This window comes from Myotis lucifugus, unplaced genomic scaffold, assembly GCF_000147115.1.
Source record: "Myotis lucifugus unplaced genomic scaffold, Myoluc2.0 scaffold_2, whole genome shotgun sequence".
Classification (NCBI taxonomy): Eukaryota; Metazoa; Chordata; class Mammalia; order Chiroptera; family Vespertilionidae; genus Myotis; species Myotis lucifugus.
In genome coordinates this window covers 29316211-29335342 of record NW_005871050.1, presented here as the reverse complement: position 1 = coordinate 29335342, position 19132 = coordinate 29316211, and the positions used below count along the sequence as shown (strand labels likewise).

Below are 19132 nucleotides of genomic sequence, written 5' to 3'. Positions count from 1 at the left end.
CTGCTGGGTGAGGGTTGCAGCCTTAGGTCCCTGGCCTGGTGCCAGGGTGGGGGGCATGGCCTGAAGTCCCCCATCAAGCCCCTCCAGGGCGAAGGACATGGCCTGAGGTTCCCTGGCCTGGCACCAGGGCAGGGGGCACAGCCAAGTTTCTCCGGCCCAGCACCAGGGCGGGGGGGCGCACCTTGAGGTCCCCTGTCAAGCCCTGCCAGGTGGGGGGGCACAGCCTCAGGTCCCCCGGCCTGGTGCTGGGGTGGGGGGCATGGCCTCAGGTCCCCTGACCCAGTGCCAGGGGTGGGGGGCGCGGCCTGAGGTCCCCCGGCCTGGCACCAGGGCAGGGGGAGCAGCCTGAGGTCCCCCGGCCCAGCACCAGGGTGGGGGGCGCACCTTGAGGTCCCCTGTTAAGCCCCGCCAGGGTGGGGAACACGGCCTCAGGTCCCCTGGCCTGGTGCCAGGGCAGGGGTTGTGGCCTGAGGTCCCCCGTCAAGCCCTGCCGAGTGGGGGGCTTGGCCTGAGGTCCCCCGGCCTGGCGCCGGGGCAGGGGGCATGGCCTGAGGTCCCCTGTCAAGCCTCATGGGGCAAGGGGGGTGTGCAGCCTCAGGTCCCTGCTGATTGCTCCTTAAGGCTTATTATGGGAACTCGACCTCAGCTGTAGGTGCAGCCATCTTTGTGGCAGAGTGACAGTCAATTTGCATATTCCCTCTTTATTATATAGGATACTTTACCAAACTAAAACTAAATTCCTTTTCTTTTATAGGTGCAGGAGACATTGTTGCCATCATGATTGGCAATCTGAAAGGCACAAAAATTCTACAATCAATTCAAAGAGGCATACAAGTAACAATGGTCATCGAAGTAGGGAAAAAACATGGCCCTTGGGTGAATCACTATTCAATTTTCCTTGTTTCTGTGTCCTTTTTTATTATTACGGCAGCAACTGTGGGCTATTTTATCTTTTATTCTGCTAGAAGATTACGGAATGCAAGAGCTCAAAACAGAAAGCAGGTTTGTAATGGTCCTTTCTTCCAATTTAAAAATATTTTACTGTTTTAATTGCAATTTCAATGTCATGCATTTTAATACATTTCACTTGCCAGACAATGATACATGCATGTGTTTTATGCACCGTGTAGTTTTTAAAAGTATATCAGCTTTCATCATCTCAAATCTTTTAATTTCTCTAAATTGTCTATGGCCTGAATCCTGCCTAAGTCTTCTAACACCTTATTATGGAGTACAGCCAGGATTTTAATTATATATGGGTATAAATACATATGTTCTTTTAAATATTTCTTCTAAATTACAGGACATTTTATACTCAGTATAGAAAATTTAGAAATTAGAAAGTATGAGGGAAAAAATCTTCATTAAACCCCAAATAACAAAAAACTAGTCACCACACAAAGGAAACCACTGTTGCTCTGGCTAGTTTGGCTCAGTGGATAGAGCGTCGGCCTGCGGACTGAAGGGTCCCAGGTTCGATTCTGGTCAAGGCCACATGCCCGGGTTGTGAGCTCAATCCCCAGTAGGGGGTGAACTTAATCCCCAGTAGGGAGTGTGCAGGAAGCAGCCAATCAATGATTCTCTCTCATCATTGATGTTTCTCTCTCTCTCTCCCTCTCCTTTCCTCTCTGAAACCAATAAAAATATATATATTTTAAAAGTAACCATTGTTATTTTACATGTATGTGTGTGCTTGAGCATGCATGTATTTGCATGTGGGGCCAGGGCTGGAAAAAGAGACTAGGCTGAATGTCATGAGAAGGCAAGTTTAAAGATATAATTGTGCATGATATAGTGCTAAGCTCTAGTCACAGTCACATATTCATAATTTCCACCATATTTTAACAACTGGCATATAACAAGTACAAATAATATAAATAATAGAGGAAAAATACTAAAGCATCATTGAACATAGAAGTACCCACAGTTGTGTGATATTGATCCTACTACCTTTATACTGTCTGTTATTCCCCTGATCTCCTCACTTCTCTCCTTACCCAGCTTAACTTTCATGGTCACTCCCATGCATATGTCTTCAGTTCCCTTGGCCCTTCTCCTTGTTATACTTGCTGTCAAAATCCAACCCTGGTCAAATCATATTCCCCACCTACCCTATACCTGCACTTTGCATAGCTGAACTAACAGGAAAACATTGACATATATACAGACTGACCATAAACTCAGTGATCCCTTAATGCTGCCCAACAATCATACTATATTTTCTTAGGCGTTTCTTCTTTCCTAGGTGACTAATCATACATGTTCTGTTCTCCTTAAACTTCCAACACCTCCTCCAACTTTACTCTCAACTTGTATTTTGGATGTTATTCCACTGAAAAAATTGAAGTAATCAAAAGAGTACTTCCACAAGTTCTTCCACACCTACCCATCGATCTGCTTCTGTGTCTATCCTATGTCTTCTGCCTTGGCTTCTATTAATGTGCATGCACAAACATGCTATTATTGCTTCCATTTTCAAAAGAACTTTTCTTGACTTCAAGCCAGAAATCTTGGAGTTATTCTTTTTCCTTTTTTTTCTCTCACTTCCCATATAACCTCCGTAAGCAAATACTATTGGTTCTACTTCATTATATATCCAGAATCTGATTACTTCTTACCAACGCCACTGCCTCCACCCTGTTCCAAGCCACCATCATTTCTTACCTCCTCTGAATCTCAAGTATTTTCACCATAGCAACAGAGTAATATGCTATGTCTCCAGAATGCTCAGTAGAGATTTAATACTTTCAGCTGATCATATATTAGAGACAAGAATACATTTTTATGTGAACTGAGAAATTCCTCCAAAGGCCATGAAGTTTTGGCCACTTCATGCACTTTTTATCCAATAAGCAAAGATTAACCCAATTTATTTGGGAGTAAGGGAGCAGTGAGGGTTTCTGTATGGCAAGAAAGTTCACTGAATTTTAGAACAAATTAGAATTGAAATCTTATTATAAAACCTTCATAATGATTAGACACCAGTATATGTTAATGAGTGATGATTATTTCAATATTTAAAATTAATTGACTTCTGTCCTTCTCAAAGAAGCAGCTATCACATTGATGGCAGGTTCAGCATGTTACTAGCTATAGTCAAAAGGATGTTTCAAATTCCTGTGCCAGACCATTCAATAATTTCACACTGTGTTAACATTTGACTTTTGTATATTGAGCTGTTTTTATCTCTAAGGTTGGAAAGAAATATGTGTCATATATGAGTAACTACCCAAAGGTTATAGTTACAATGATGAGTAGTTGGTTTGCTTATGTTTGTGGTGTAGTCTCTATTTCTATATCCTAAGTGCAATAAAAACTTTATTAACATGGCATTAAACTTTGTCAGCAAGTAATGAAGTTTATAAAGAACTGTCTGGTGTTCCACAAGTTTCATTGGATATTTAACTCTGGTCTCGTTGTTCATTCAAGTAATTTTTATAGTATATTTTATGAACATTAACTTTTGTATAAATGATAAAGAATAGCATTAAAACTTCTCACCTTTTAGAGAAGGCTTTTGAGAGGGCCTCTGTCACTACTTAGCAGGCTATATCTGTTTATCCCTTGGTGACTAAAGGATTAAATATGTGACTAATAATCCCTTTTGCTTATAAATTATTGAGAGTGCTAGAATGTCATTGACCTGTTATTTAATTTTTGTGACTTCCTATTTTTATTTTTTAAAAGTAAGAATTTGCCCTAGCAAGGTGGCTAAGTTTGTTGGAGCATCATCCCATATACCAAAAAGGTTGCAGGTTCAATTCTGAGTCAGGGCACATACCTAGATTGTGGGTTCTATCCCCTATCCAGGCACATATAGGAGGCAACTGCTCAATGTTTCTCTCTATCTCTCTTTCTCTCACTCTCTGCCTTCCTCTTTCTCTAAAATCAATAAAAAAGACATATCCTCAGGTGAGGATTTAAAAAAAGGTAGAGAGCTTGATGCATATGATGGCTATAACTATTACTAAATGTTTAACAGCATTATCCCCATTTTATGAGTAGAAATGGTAATGAGTTACAGAAACTTACCCTCATTATAAAATTAGGAATTCATTAAAATATTCAGGAATTTCTTCCCTATGAACAATTATGATGCATAGTGTTTAATGTAAGGCAAACTGATAAATGTACAGTATAACCATAAATTTTGATGACCAGAATACCCAAATATAATGGGCAGCACACAGTACCTGAATGCCTGACATATCATAGTATGATGTGTACGAACACATATCATCCCTTTTTTGTGGGTGGAAAGATTTTAAACAAGATGAAAAGTATCAGTGGGTTATGAATGAAAATAACATACTAGGCATTACATATTGGATGTGTGTCTCCACTAGGAACAATCCAAACCTGAAACAAGGAAGATTATGGAAAACATGGCATGGTCAGACTAAACTGAATTTTGGAGTAACCACTATACTTTTGACTATGGCATGGGACACCCAGAATTTGGTGATACAATGCATGTATCCTAACCATAACCAAGCAATTAATACTCAATGACAACAATGCATGTGTTGGATTTTACATTGGCCAGTGAAACAAAAGTGAGTTCTACATGAAATAGAAGCTGGCCTAGATACAATGGGACAAGCTGAATTTACTTTTAATGAAGAGTGACTTTCAAAAGAAAATAGTTTACTCTCTAAAAGAGTTTCCTCTCTAAAATTAGACAGATTAGAAGAAATCATCTTCCAAGAGGATAGAAAATAATGAGAATCTGCTTGGAACAACGACAAAGTTTAATAATCTAGTCACACAGGATAATGCTAGAGAATGCTAGCTCTCAAGGCTGGGAAAGAGCATATATTCTGACACAACAGGGTCTGTTAACTATTTTACTGCAAATGGAGGCCCAAGTAGCCCTGTGGTAATGGCCTTCCATTTTTAGCTTTGGAAGCATAGAGAAAGTATCTTTGAGACACATGCAGATCTCCAAATTTATGGAAATTTCCTGGGTGAAATTGTAACTTACAGTGCTGATCTCTGACTGATCTTGACCAAAGGGTGGACCAAAGTAAAACTAGCATTTTGAAATAGGAAAAAAAAACTGAATGATATTCATGTATTCCCCAGGGGAAGGAGATGGTGTTGTGCACAACCATCAGTGTGAACTTATAAATATATAATAATATGAGTTGAGACATATGATTGACTTTGTCTTCACCTAACCTGAAACCTAAAAATAATGGAAACATTGCCACTGGTGGTAACATTTGTACATAATAATATCTGGTATGTGAGCAAAGGAAAATTCTTCTAGGAAGTTTCAATAAACAATCTGTGATATATCTTTATTTATTTTATAACCAAACTGTGTCGTAACCATATTATAATATGGCATGACACTAATATTATTGGTAAGATTCAACTACCTTATATAAATAAATCATATGATGATCAAATTACTGGGGAATTAAAACCTCCCTAGGATGTGATAATAATGGAGAGTAATTGACCTGAGGAAGAAATAGATTTAGTTCATTACTATATTAAATAGCTGTATACAGTTTATCACAAAGTTCAAGTGGTCATAGATCAAGGGAAAAAACAGATGTTAAATTAGTACATCAGTATAAATATATGTGCAATGGTCTTATAGAATGGAAAAAGTGTTTCTTTGGAACTATTTTCTCCCTTTGTTTGCTTCTAAAGTATTACATATGCTTATCTTATTCTTACTGTATCTTTTATATAAACGCTGTACTAACTGTAAAAGCCCAAATAACTATGACTATTGTGTTGTTTAAAACACCTTGACCAAGAACAAAGGGATGGATTGTGAGGAGAGATAAAACGGTAGATCTAGTTGCTTACTCCTTGCAAATTGCCAAGGAATGGATGATTGGCCCTTGGCCAACCTCAGAAATGTGGCTCTCAGTGTTCATTATGATGGTGATGGGTGGTTTTTATAGACACCTAGAGCAATGGACCATGTTGTACCAGCTTGTCAAGGTGACTTGACACAACAATCAAGATTGATGATATGCATTTGGTTTCATTGTTGAGGTCCTGATTTTCAGCAGCATAGCCAGTTGCTACCAAAATTATCTAGTGACCATAGTCTCCATTTGAGCCTCGGACCCTGAAATGCAAATTAGCTCCCTGAGCAAAGATGTGCCACACATGTCCTTGTAGTTTCCTGCCAAAGAGATAGCACTCCTGTGTGGTCTCAGACGAGGAAAAACTAAGCTACAGTACTATCTTAAAAGTTGTTCGTGAACTTATAGCGTGACTAAAAAATATTTGAAATATTTCTAGTTACATTAAGTTTTCTCTACTTTACTACTATGGGAAATTAACTGGAAGATTGTATCAGCTATCTGCATGCACTATCAATATACTATACACATTTGTGGTGGGTGTGTTTGCATGCATGTCACTGTTTCTGCATATGTTTGAGAATTAGTGTCTTTTACAAAACCATTATTTTGTCTCTTATGTAATAATAGTAAATTAAACAAAATCTCATGTGAGTTGGACCTAGTTTTATAGTCTTTCTCTGATTTTCTCACTGAATAAAAGAAAGCTCCTATAGGCTTCAGGAGTTTTACATATTTACGTACTCTAACTTTATATTTATATCACTAACTAGAGGCCCAGTGCATGAAATTCGTGCATGGGGGGGTCCCTCAGCCCTACCTGCACCCTCTTCAATCCAGGACCCCCCGGGGATGTCCAACTGCCTGTTTAGGCCTGATCCCTCTCGCAATCTGGGACTGTTGGCTCCTAACCACTCACCTGCCTACCTACCTGATTGCTCCTAACCACTCTGCCTGCCTGCCTGATGCCCCTAACTGCTCCCCTGCCTGCCTGATCACTCCTAACTTCTCTGCCTTCTTGCCTGATTGCCCCTAACTGCTCCCTTGCTGGCCTGATTGCCCCCAACCGCTCCCCTGCCTACCTGATTGCCCCTAACCACCTCTGCCTGCTGGCCTTATTGTCCCTAATTGCCCTCCCCTGCCAGCCTGGTCTCCCCTAACTGCTCTCCCCTGCTGGCCTGATCACCCCAAACTGCCTCTGTCTCGGCCCCCACCACCATGGCTTTGTCCAGAAGGACGTCCAGTTGGATGTCTGGAAGACATCCAGTCTAATTAGCATATTACCCTTTTATAGAGGTTTTGCTTGTCTTTCTTTGAAAAAATGCTATAATCTGAGCCATACCTATCTACTGGGTTGAAATCCCCTTTTCCTTACTTCTTTTCCTAACAGTGCATTTCCTCATATTATTCACAGTGAATAACCTGCATGTGAGTGGTCTGCACTCCTATTTACCCCCATCTCAGGAATTCTATAGACTTATGGGGAGCTATTTTATTGTCTGTACTTCCTCTTTCCTTTACAGATGCTTTCATTCAAATATTATGCATAGGTTTTTTATTGGAAAAGATAGTTTTTTTTTCAGTTCTTATAGATCTAAACAGCCACATGACTTAGACATTGATTTTGTTCACAAGAATATATGGGGGGAAATCCTCTTACTATAATTCTTGATTTTAAGAATTCTGTTTTATATATTCTGAGCCAAATGTTTATGAAAATATTTGTTTTAAAAAGTGGTGACTAGCCCTGGCTCAGTTGGTTGGGCATCCTTCCATGTACCAAAATGTTGCCAGTTCAATTCCCAGTCAGGGCACATGCCTGGGTTGTGGGCTCAATCCCCAATAGGGGTTGTGCAGGAAGCAGCTGATTGATGGTTCACCCTCACATCAATGTTTCTCTCTCTCCCTCTCCTTCTCCCTTCCTCTCTCTCTCAAAATAAAAGAAAAATAATCTTTTTTTAATCGTGACTTAAGTGCAGGAAAATCTAGTTTTCTTTTGTCCACCCTACTCTCTTTTTTAAAAAAACAATATGTTTTTATTTATTTCCAAGAGGAAGAGAGAGGGAGATAGAGAGAAAGATAGAAACATCAATGATGAAAGGGAATCATTGATCGGCTGCCTTCTGCACACCCACACTGGGGATCGAGCTTGCAACCTGGGCATATGCCCTGACTGGGAATTGAACCATGACCTCCTGGTTCATAGGTCAATGCTCAACCACTGAGTCACACTGACGAGGCACACTCCCCTTTTTTGCTTTTGCAGGCCCTGCCCCCTATCAAGTAACTAGGTTTGACTACATGGGTAGTGTTATTCATGTAGGTTTCAGTTAAGCAAAAATCTGAATGCCTTGGGACCAAAACCAGTCTAAAAGATCACCAGACTGAAACATTATTTTTATTTAATTGGATTAAGTACACAAATGAACTATTCAGAATATCATTTTCAGTCCAAATAAAGCCCCAATCAGAACCCAAAATACTATATACCTGAGATTCTTCAGTGACTAGAGCAATCACAGCTTTTGAATAGCTTAAATAATGACATTAAGCTTATGTTTTAAAAAAAAATTGGCCAACAACTAAGCTTCTTTGAATTAGCCTTGAACTCTACTGCCAAATATTCTTTGACCAGGTATTTCTTAAGATGGGGGAGGAAGAGGAAGGAGTATGTTGTTATAATATACTTGTTTAAAAGAGTTCCCGAAATCTCAGTAAGTAGCCAATTTAGGAAGGATTTGAAGATTGGATAATAGCTGACTTTGAGATTTCTTTTTTCTTATTTATTTGATTTATCTTCTTCATAAGGAATATGAAGCCTTTTGAAGACACAATGGAGGCAGTGTACTATAGTGGAGAGATCGTGGGCTTTAAAGCCAGTTGGAACCTGGGCTTGAATTGAATCACAGCTCTGCAGCTAACCAGCTGCCTCGACTTTAGTCAAGCTTCTTAATCTTTTCTTTTCTATAAAACTTGGATATTAAAATACCCATTCCATAAGATTATTAATTATTAAACAAGATGACACTAAGCTTAGTGTTGAACCTGACACATGGTAGAAGCCCAGTACATGTTATCTAAGCATGAGTGGGGGGGATAGGGGGTAACGTGGGGATAAGGACACATATGTAATAACTTAATAAAAAATTTTAAAAGAACTCTTCCTAAATTTAACAAGTAGAGGCTTTTAATAAGTAAAACTATGACTTGGATGAGAAAATCATGAAAATCTGTTTTAATTTTATAAATTCAGAAGCTAATCTTTGAGCACTGACTAAGCACTATGGGATTTTTTTCATGTTAAACACACAGTCCTAGCAATCTAGTGGGAGAGAAAGACATAAATAATACAATTACAGAATATGGTAAGAGGTAGAAACACTGTCCTATTGGAATTGATGGGATAGAAGAGAATTCTGATATGGTGGAGAGACATTGAAAAAGTGTCTAATGTAACTTGTCTAAGAAAGTAGATATAATCTTGAAGTTATTTTTAAGGAATAGTAGGTAAATTACAGTTTGCTTTGGGGCATATTGTCTTTAAATGTTGAAACATATTTGAGCACTCAGAAGTTTGACTTAAATAATATTATCCAAGCATATGTACATAATATAAACTACTTGGTCTTAATGTTCTTCTCATATTTCAGTTTTTATAGGAATGAATGCATCTTGGAATCTTTTGCTATCAGTGTTGACAGTGAAATATTTTGAATACTAATTTGCAGTTTTGCAAGTGAATTTCATCCAAGCTCCAAAAATATAGTTTGTGCTTCTTACCAAAATCACATGGCTCACATCCATATTTAAAGAAAATGACTTTTGGTTGTTTTTTTTTAAGCTCAGGAGGAGTTACTGGAAATATTCAAACTTCCTTTTAAATGATTTTTCTTTTATTCCAGGGCTGCTTTGTTAAACATTGGGTTTCTACTGTGCTACAAATCTTTTTATAAATTTCTTCATAATCAAGTCCGCTGCTTAAAATCTTCTGCAATATTGGGTTTGGTTTTGCTCTGTCTTTTTGTATCTCCCGACTTGTATCCTTGTGAGTTCATTTCTCTAATTGTGTTGTAGAGTTTGTTGCTTAAGCCTAATTCAGAAGTGCTCTAAAGACAAAGTGTAAAATGACTGTCAAAGACTTAACTACATGTTTTCTTTTTCCTATTTCCTGTTCTTGGTTCTTTTACTTATCATTTGCATTTTTCTAATCTTGGTATCTTAAAGCTCATGATCTATATACAAAAAAAAAAATAGTTACATTTGGAAGTCTAGGCCAAGGTCAGGGTCCTGTTGGCATATTGCTTGTTCACTTTAAGGACTGGCAACAATTTGAAAGACCATAGAATCCAGGAGTTGGAAAAACTTCAAAAGGTAGCTGAGTCATGGATAGGAGTATTGTAATGGAATCTTGGAATATGAAGAGTTCCAGTAACAGCTTTATCATTTAGAGGTGGCATGCCCTTTTGGACGAGTTTTTGTTTTATTTTGTCTTTGTTTTTATTTTTTACTTTTCCAAGCTTCCATTTGCTCATCTTTAAAATGAGGATATTATCTCCCTCGGGAGGTTGTTGTGATAATTAAATGAGGTAATAGATATAAAGATATTTTTAAATTATAAAATAATTGTATAAATATAAGGAAGTAGTACCAACTTCCTATTCCAAGCCACAGTAAAAAAAAGATGGTTACCTTGATGTTGGGAAGAAACACTAATTCTGGGCTTCAGTAAGACTAACTGTGAACTCAGAGATGTTGAGCAAGGCATTTCTCCTCCTTGGGCATCACTTTTCTTATCTATCAGATTTGATATCAGGCTAAGTGAACTCTAAAAGTTCTTCCAGTTCTAAAGATCCTAAGAGTACTTCCTTTCACTGTCACTCTATAATATACTTACTAGAGGCCTGGTGTATGAATTCGTGCACAGGTGGGGTCCCTCGGCCTGGTGGGCGATCAAGGCCTATTGGGCTGGCTGGCCAGGGGGAGGGACCCCGGGAGGTTGGCTGGCCGGCCCCTCTGATCGGGGCCTATGGGGGGGCCAGCCGGCAGGGGGGGAATGGTGGGAGGGGCCAGGGGGAGGGGCTGCGGGTGGTTGGCTGGAGGCCCTGTCCCCGATCGGGGTGGGGGGGCTATCAGGGGCGGGGCTGGCCAGGAACAGGGACCACGGGAGGTTGGTGGGGGGGGCAATCAGGGCCCGGATCAGGCTGGTTGGCTGCTGCTGTGCGCATCATAGCGACCGGTGGTTCTGGTCATTCCACTGTTTGGTCACTGGGCTTTTATATATATGAAATATAAGTAACAAAATTGAAGGGAAAATATTTGTGCTCAAAATAAAGTGCCATCATAGAATTCTCCTTGTGAGTTAATTCATAATTAAGTCCCAAAATGAGAATGAAGGGGCCTCGATTAGCACTTCTTTCCTTCTGAGGACTAGGCCTTCCTATTAACTATTTCTATTAAGTTATATTTGCTGGTCAGGTAACAATCTGAGAAGTTTCTGTTGTTCCTGTGATAGCAAATAAATAGTTTAGATAGTAATCTTCTTAGCATTAAGCCAAATACCTTTCACATAATGATATCTTATGTAGGAGGTAGGTTTGAGCATTAAGGAATTTCCTTACATACCTACATTCATGGATTATTTCCTTCCAACATATATTTGCTGCAGTTATATATAAACATGTTACAAGAACCTGTTATGCTTACTTTGAATAGTAGTTTATATTTTCATTTAATAAACATTTTATTGAGTGTCTGTTATATGCCAGATATTACACTAGATACTTGAATTATCTCTAATTTTCACATCACATAAATGTCAGATGTAGGTCTCCCTGCTGGAGATGGAGATACATATATAAGGATGAAGAAGCTGTTTACATTCTCACAATGACCTCTGGTTCTAGGTGCTTACTTTTTACTGAATTTCTACCAAGTTTGTTAATTTTGCAGTTTAAAATAGGAAGGTAGTTTATTATCTTGCCATGCTGCACATACTATCTCTCTATTCCACAGAGCATCCATCCAGGTGTGACAACTGGCCCCTTCTTCAGTTTACACATATATTATATTCAATTGAGGTATTTGTGTATGAGGTAGATTTTAATGAAAGGGACATATCTTTTTGCAGCATCACAAATAACTTCAGATTAACACTGAATAAATCAAACCACCTGAGATTTTTTTATCTTTGAACAGTTCATATCACATAGGAGAGTTTCTCATTGATTACTCTCTTTCTTATCTTTTCACAATCTCTGATTTCCCCTATACCCCAATTTTACTTCTGATTCAATTATGTACTACATTTTAGTCCTTATTCCTTAAATGAGCCTGGGGCTTGTCTTTACATGCCCAGACTCCTCTAGGTATGTGCTCAGTAGGAAAAAAAACAGGCCTACCACTCTCAGAAGCCACCCTCTTTACAAGGTAGTAGTGATTATAAACAGTAATTATTTTTCCTAATACTAAATAACACTGCAAGGGTTGGTAATATCCTTATTTTATAGATGTGTAAACAAGCTCAAAGAATTAAATGAGTTGTTCAGGATTATTCATTTAATAAGTAACAAAGTCATATTTTCATCTAGGTCCATTTAAATCCAAATCCTATGTACTTTCTACCAAGTGAGAAATGATTTTTTAAAGAAAGGAAAAGATCTAATTTAAGATTCTCTGAGCTTGAAAATAGGAATATTGCTTTGAAAATTCATAACATTTGAATTCATTTGGATGGGGACACATAGCTTTTACTATTGTAGACCGAAGATGCTGTTTAAGAAGTTAGGGAAACATAATAAGTGAAAAGTTTCAGTAATTTAAAAAATCCTGCCCCGTATCAGATAAGTAGGACAATTATTATAATTAATTAAATTTTATATTGTAAAAAATTTTATCTTTTAAAATCCATTTAACTGAATAAATATTTTTAATTCTAACTTTATCATTGTATTTTTAATAGTTTTTGTAATACCTATTCTTTTTTATTACAGAGACAATTAAAGGCAGATGCTAAAAAAGCTATTGGAAGGCTTCAACTCCGCACACTGAAACAAGGGGACAAGGTACATTTGTGACTTAAAAATGCCTTTTGTTTTAAAGCAATGCTAAAGCTAAATGTTCTTCCAAAGTAGTATTTTCATTTGAATTTATAAATCTTAACTTTTAAAATTTATTCAATGTTGAAGATGGCTGAATAATGACTCCCAAAGCTATCTAGGTTCTAGTCCCTGAACTTGTAAATGTTACTTTATATGGCAAAAAAGAACTTTTGCTTGTGTGATTAAATTAAGGAAGGATCTTGAGATGGGGAGATTATCCTGGATTATCCAGGTGGATCCTAAATATAATCACAGTATCATTGTTAGAGGGAGGAAGGGGCAGATTTGACTACGGTACATGGAAACAAGAGGTTGGGTGGTGACACAAGAAGGAGGCCATGAGTCAAGGAATGCAGACACCCTCTAGAATCTGGAAAAGGTAAGGAAAGGGATTCACCCCTGAAGTCTTCAGAAGTAGCACAGCACTGCCAACACCTTGATTTTTTAAATTATGATTTCCAAGGCAATAAGAAAATAAATTTGTTATCTAAACCATAAAGTAATAGTAAATTGTTTTAGCAACAATAGGAAACTAATACAATGCTTCAATATAGCTTTACTTGAATAATTAGGTTCAGGTTAAGACAGTTGAAAACTACCATTAATGTGTAAATTGTGTATCAAAAATATAGAACTTATTGAAATAAAAAAATACCAATTCAATAAAATAAAAAATGAATAAATTTTCTAGTAGCCACATTAAAAAGTTTTAAAAAGACAAATTAATTTTAATGCCTAGTATAATATATCTAAAATATAATCATTTCAACATGTAATCAATATATAATTATTAATGCAATATTTTACATTTATATTTTACTAAGTCTTCAACATCTAGTGTATATTTTATACTTATGGCACATTTCAGTTCAAACCAGTCACATTTCAGGCACATGTGGTTAGTGGCTACTGAATTAGACAGCACAAGTTTGAAAAATGAGCACATTGGACTAATCATCTCTAGGGTTTCTCTATGCCATGTCACGTTATGTTGCTTCTGCTGCTCTTCATTTTAAATCAGCTGTAGTATAAAAGTGTATATGTGGCTTGTTGGGTGGTGAGATCAGAATGTTAGAGTGATAGCAACTATAGTCACAAGTTTAAGCTTAAACAATCAGTAAGATCTGGGCTGATATGTAGATGTGGCTTTTAATGTTACACCCAGTTGGTCATAAGTAGTATAGGGTATGTGGACAGAGTGGGTAGTTGTATAAATTTTCATGACATAGCTCAGCATGTTCTAGTACATGAAATGATAAACATAAAAATACCATTTATAATAGCACCAAAACCATTAAATACTTAGGTATAAATCTTACAAAATATGCATAAGATCTATATGCTGAAAACTGCAAAACATAAAAGAAAAAAGAAATCAAGGAAGACCTAAATAAATGTGCATGGGTCAGAATACTCACTGTTGTCAAAATATCAATCCCCCCAAAAAACTAATCTATTTATTCAATGTAGTTTCAATCAAAATCCTAGTTGGATCTTTTATAGAAATTGACAAGTTGATTCTAGGCTTATAAGGAAAATCAAAAGAACTACAATAACCAAAGCAATTTTTGTAAAGAAGAACATTTGGATGACTCACATTACCTGATTTGCAGAATTATTTTTTTAAGATATTGTGGTATTGGAGAAAGGAGAGATCTTTATTTAAATCAATGGAATAGAAGAGAAAGTCCAGAAAGAGACCAGCATATATATGGTTAATTGATTTTGACAAAGGTAGAAAGGCAATTCAATGAAGAAAAATAGCCAATTGTTGGGTCTCTATATGCAATGATTGAATATCCATATGCAAAAAATGAACCTCAATCCATACTTTATACTCTTTGTGAAAATTAACTCAAAATGGATCACAGGCCTAAATATAAAACCTAGAACTATGAAATTTTTAGAGGAAAACTTCAGAGAAAAATATCTTCATGGCTTGGGTTAGGCAAAAATTACTTAGATGTGATACCAAAAACATGCCCATTAAAGAAAAAAAATGAGAAATTTAACTCTGTCAAAATTAAGAATTTTTGCTCTTTGAAAGACACTGTTAAGAGAATGAAAAGACTGCCCTGACTGGTTTGGCTCAGTGGATAGAGTGTCAGCCTGCAGACTGAAGGGTCCCAGGTTCGATTCCGGTCAAGAGCATGTACCTTGGTTGCGGGCAAATCCCCAGTAGGGAGTGTGCAGGAAGCAGCTGAATCGATGTTTCTCTCTCATCAACGTTTCTAACTCTCTATCCCTCTCCTTCTCCCTTCCTCTCTGTAAAAAAATCAATAAAATATATTTTTTAAAAAAGAGAATGAAAAGACAAGCAACAGACTGGGAGAAAATATCTGCAAACCCCATATCTGATAAAGAGCTGTATCCAGAATCTATGAAGAACTCTCAAGACTCAACAGTAAAAAAACAAGCAACCTAGTGAAAAATGGGCAAAACAGACATGTTACCACATGGATGGCAAAAAAGCACATAAAAGGATGCTCAACATCATTAGTCATTAGGGAAATGCAAATACAAACCACAATGCGATAACACAGCACATTCATTAGAATGGCTAAAACAAATACAATTGACAATACCAAGAGCTGGCCAAGATGTGGAAAAACTGGAACTCTCATGCATTTGCTGGTGAGAATGCAATGTACAGCCAGTTTGGAAAACAGTTTGGCAGTTCTTTATGAAGTCAAATATACACTTTGCAAACAACACAGCAATCTCACTACTAAATATTTACCCCAGAGGGAAAAAAAATGTGTTCACATAAAAACTTGTACACAATTGTTCAGCTTTATTAATAATTACCAACAATGGGAAAGAACCCAAATGTCCTTCAATTGGCGAATGGATAAATAACTGTGGTACATTGATATCCCGGAATACTGGTTAGCAATATAAAGGGAGGGGACCCTACCAATACACACAACAATATGAATGACTCTCAAATGCATTATGTTAACTGAAAGAAGTCAGACTCAAATGCAGGAGTCCATTTACTAGTATATGAAATTCTAGAAAAGCCAAAAGTATAGAAACTGAAAACAGATCAGTGGTTGCCAGAGGGTGGGGGTAAAAGGAGAGGTAACTACAAAGGGGTACAGAGGAATTTGTTGAGGTAATAAAACTATTTTATATTTTGATTGTGGTGGTGATTAAGTGGCATGTTTGTCTAAACTTGCAAAACTGCATACTAAAAAGAGTGAATTTTACTGTATGTGAATTATATCTTAATTTTCTTTAAATTGCCCTAGCCGGTTTGGCTCAGTGGATAGAGTGTGGGCCTGCGGACCAAAGGGTTGTGGGTTCGATTCCAGTGAAGGGCCGGTACCTCAGTTTCAGGCTCCTCTCTGGCCCGGGCCCTGGTCAGGGCTCATGCAGGAGACAACCAATTGATTTATTTCTCTCACATCGATATTTCTCTCTGTCTTTCTCGCTTACATTCTCTTTAAAAAATCAATGGAAAAATATTCTAGGGTGAGGATTAAAAAATAATAATAAAAATAAATAAATGGGACAACATAGCTAAAGAATTGTACAAATGGCATTTTGTAAATTAAATCTAGGAAAAGGGTTTAAATAAGTGCTCCATGTTTTTCTTTGTGCTATTCCCCTTTTAGATAACTTTATTCTTTTACATTTTTAAGTCTAAATAATTTTATTTTAAATTTCAATTATGTAATGCAGTGTAATCAACTGTAGTCACCATGTTTTAATTAGATCCTCAGACCTTATAGCTGAAAGTTTTTACCCTTTTACCAACTTCTGCCAATTTCCTCCACCTCCAGTCCCTGGCAACCACGTTTCTACTCTCTGTTTCTATAAGTTTGACATTTTAAAGTATAAATAATTTTAAATTGCTTATTAAATATAGTCATTTAGTGATATGATGTTCTTCTTTCTATAGGAATTTATGCAATTTAAGACATGTATATTCTGATCTTGCTCTGTAGTTTAATGTATTGTTTCTTGTCCATTAGAGTAACAATAACTATTTGCTCATAGGAAATTGGTCCTGATGGAGATAGTTGTGCTGTGTGTATTGAACTGTATAAACCAAATGATTTAGTGCGCATCTTAACCTGCAAGTAAGTTTGATTTTCATTTATATCATCAATAAGAATAGCTGATTTACAAAAATGATTGTAATGGGGGAAACTATTTTGAATATTTCCAAGTTTATGTAAATAAAGTATTTATTTATTTATTTAATAAATTTTGTTTTATTGCTTAAAGTATTACAAAGAGTATTACATATGTCTCCTTTTTTCCCCCCTTGACCTTCCCCCGGCCTCCCCTACCCCCCTAAAGTATTTATTTTGTTATTTTCATTTAAATATAGGAGAATGTTTTATTTTTAATAATATTGAAATTGGTATATGGCTAATTATATAAAGTGTCCATAATTTGATAAAATTTGTAAACTAGTTTCATATAAAACTGAGAACCTAGTCAGCACCACAATTATACTGTATATATACTAGGTTATTTAAATTCATGCTAGCAATTCTATTAAGGAAAAAACATAACATCAACTTATTAGTACCTATTTGGAAGAATTCATTCTTTTGTGGGGTTTTTTATTTATTATCTCTCTCCTGAAAGTTGTTCTTAACACTCTTTCTTTTAGCTAGTAAAAAGTGGTGCCCTAAGCATGTATAATATTGCCTAAAGAATCAGCACTATGTTGTATTCAATACTGTATTGTACTATATTATTGGGAATGACCAACTGTACCATTTTACAGTTAGGGAATGACAAGATAATTAAGATCCGAAATACTGAACAAAGTCTTAGGACAGCAGTGTCTTAGTCATTTTTCGAGTAATGAGTATTGAAACTATATCTTTTGAAGCTAGAATAATAGGGCTTTTATATTAAAAAATACTATATTATGAAATTTCCAAATTTTGCTTCTGTGGCTCCTTCTTGGTATTTATGCTGTAATACAGCTATTTTCAACCCATAGGCCACAAGAATTTTTAAAACATGCAATACCTGACTACTTAGTTAGGGGCACTGATCTCTTTTCTCTTAAATTGTCAAATAAAAAATGACCATGGCCAACCACAATAGCTGTCTGGTATGAATCAAAATTATACCTAGTTTTTTTTTTGTCAGATTGGCAAAAAAAATCATATATTTTTTGGTGTGCCACAGAATTTGAGTAACTAGTTTATGTGTGCCATGAGATGAAAAAGGTTGAAATTGCTGCTTGTAATAGTGTGTTTAAAAGAGAAAAAACAAACATCTGTTAAAAGACTAAGTGAAATTACAGGGTAACCTATTAGTACATTAGGCAAAGTGTTGTTGCTATTTCACAACTGATAAATTATTTTTTTTCCTTCATTAGCCATATTTTCCATAAGACATGTGTTGATCCATGGCTGTTAGAACATAGGACTTGCCCCATGTGCAAATGTGATATACTCAAAGCTTTGGGAATTGAGGTAAACATTACTAAACTCTTTATATGAAGGAACTCAAGCAATGTATTATTTATGTATCTGGGCTTCAGGAGAATAACATCCTTATTTTTTAGCTATGTAATGTGCTAGACTTACAGTGTATACCAAAAATTGAACCTATTTATATCATAGTGACAGTAAGGTGCCATATTGAACTACCTCCATTTTCTGTCTTCCCCCCTTTTCTCAAATGTACTTATTTTTTGGTCAGAATTTGAAGTAATGTTCTTATAAACTGCCAACTGGCTTCTAGTACCCCTCTCTCATTTTCACTGTCTTACTATTCCATAGCAACCAAACTTATAGATAAATGAGCTTCTATAGTTTCAGAAAGTATAAGTAATCCTATATAATAAAGAGTAATATGCAAATTGGCAAGTCACTCCAACACACAAGATGGCCACTCTCATGTGGTCAAAGATGGCCGCCACAAGATGGCTTGCAGGGGAGGGCAGTTGTGGGTGACCAGGCCGGCAGGGGAGGGCAGTTGTGGGCCAGCAGGCCAGCAGGCCAGCAGGGGAGGGCAGATAGGGGTGACCAGGCCTGCAGAGGAGGGCAGTTGTGGGCCATCAGGCCAGCAGGGGAGGGCAGTTAGGGGTGACCAGGTCGTCAGGGGAGGGCAGTTAGGGGCAACCAGGCTGGCAAAGGGAGGGCAGTTGGGGGTGACTGGGCCTGCAGGGGAGGGCAGTTGGGGGCATTCAGACAGCAGGGGAGCAGTTATGCGTCAATCAGGCTG

General features: G+C 37.1%; 1 protein-coding gene across 4 annotated transcripts in view; it reads left to right on the top strand.

Annotated features, from left to right (window-relative positions):
* Positions 1–19132, top strand: part of RNF128 (ring finger protein 128, E3 ubiquitin protein ligase) — a 114502-nt gene that overhangs the window by 69795 nt on the left and 25575 nt on the right. For 2 of the 4 annotated variants that reach the window (XM_006082276.3, XM_023758803.1), the window contains exons 2-5: positions 755–1002; positions 12821–12892; positions 16934–17016; positions 18282–18378. In XM_006082276.3, coding sequence (XP_006082338.1) covers positions 755–1002; positions 12821–12892; positions 16934–17016; positions 18282–18378 — 500 coding nt within the window. The remainder of the gene's footprint in view (positions 1–754; positions 1003–12820; positions 12893–16933; positions 17017–18281; positions 18379–19132) is intronic. The other 2 variants (XM_014459729.2, XM_023758805.1) reach the window with 1 other exon arrangement.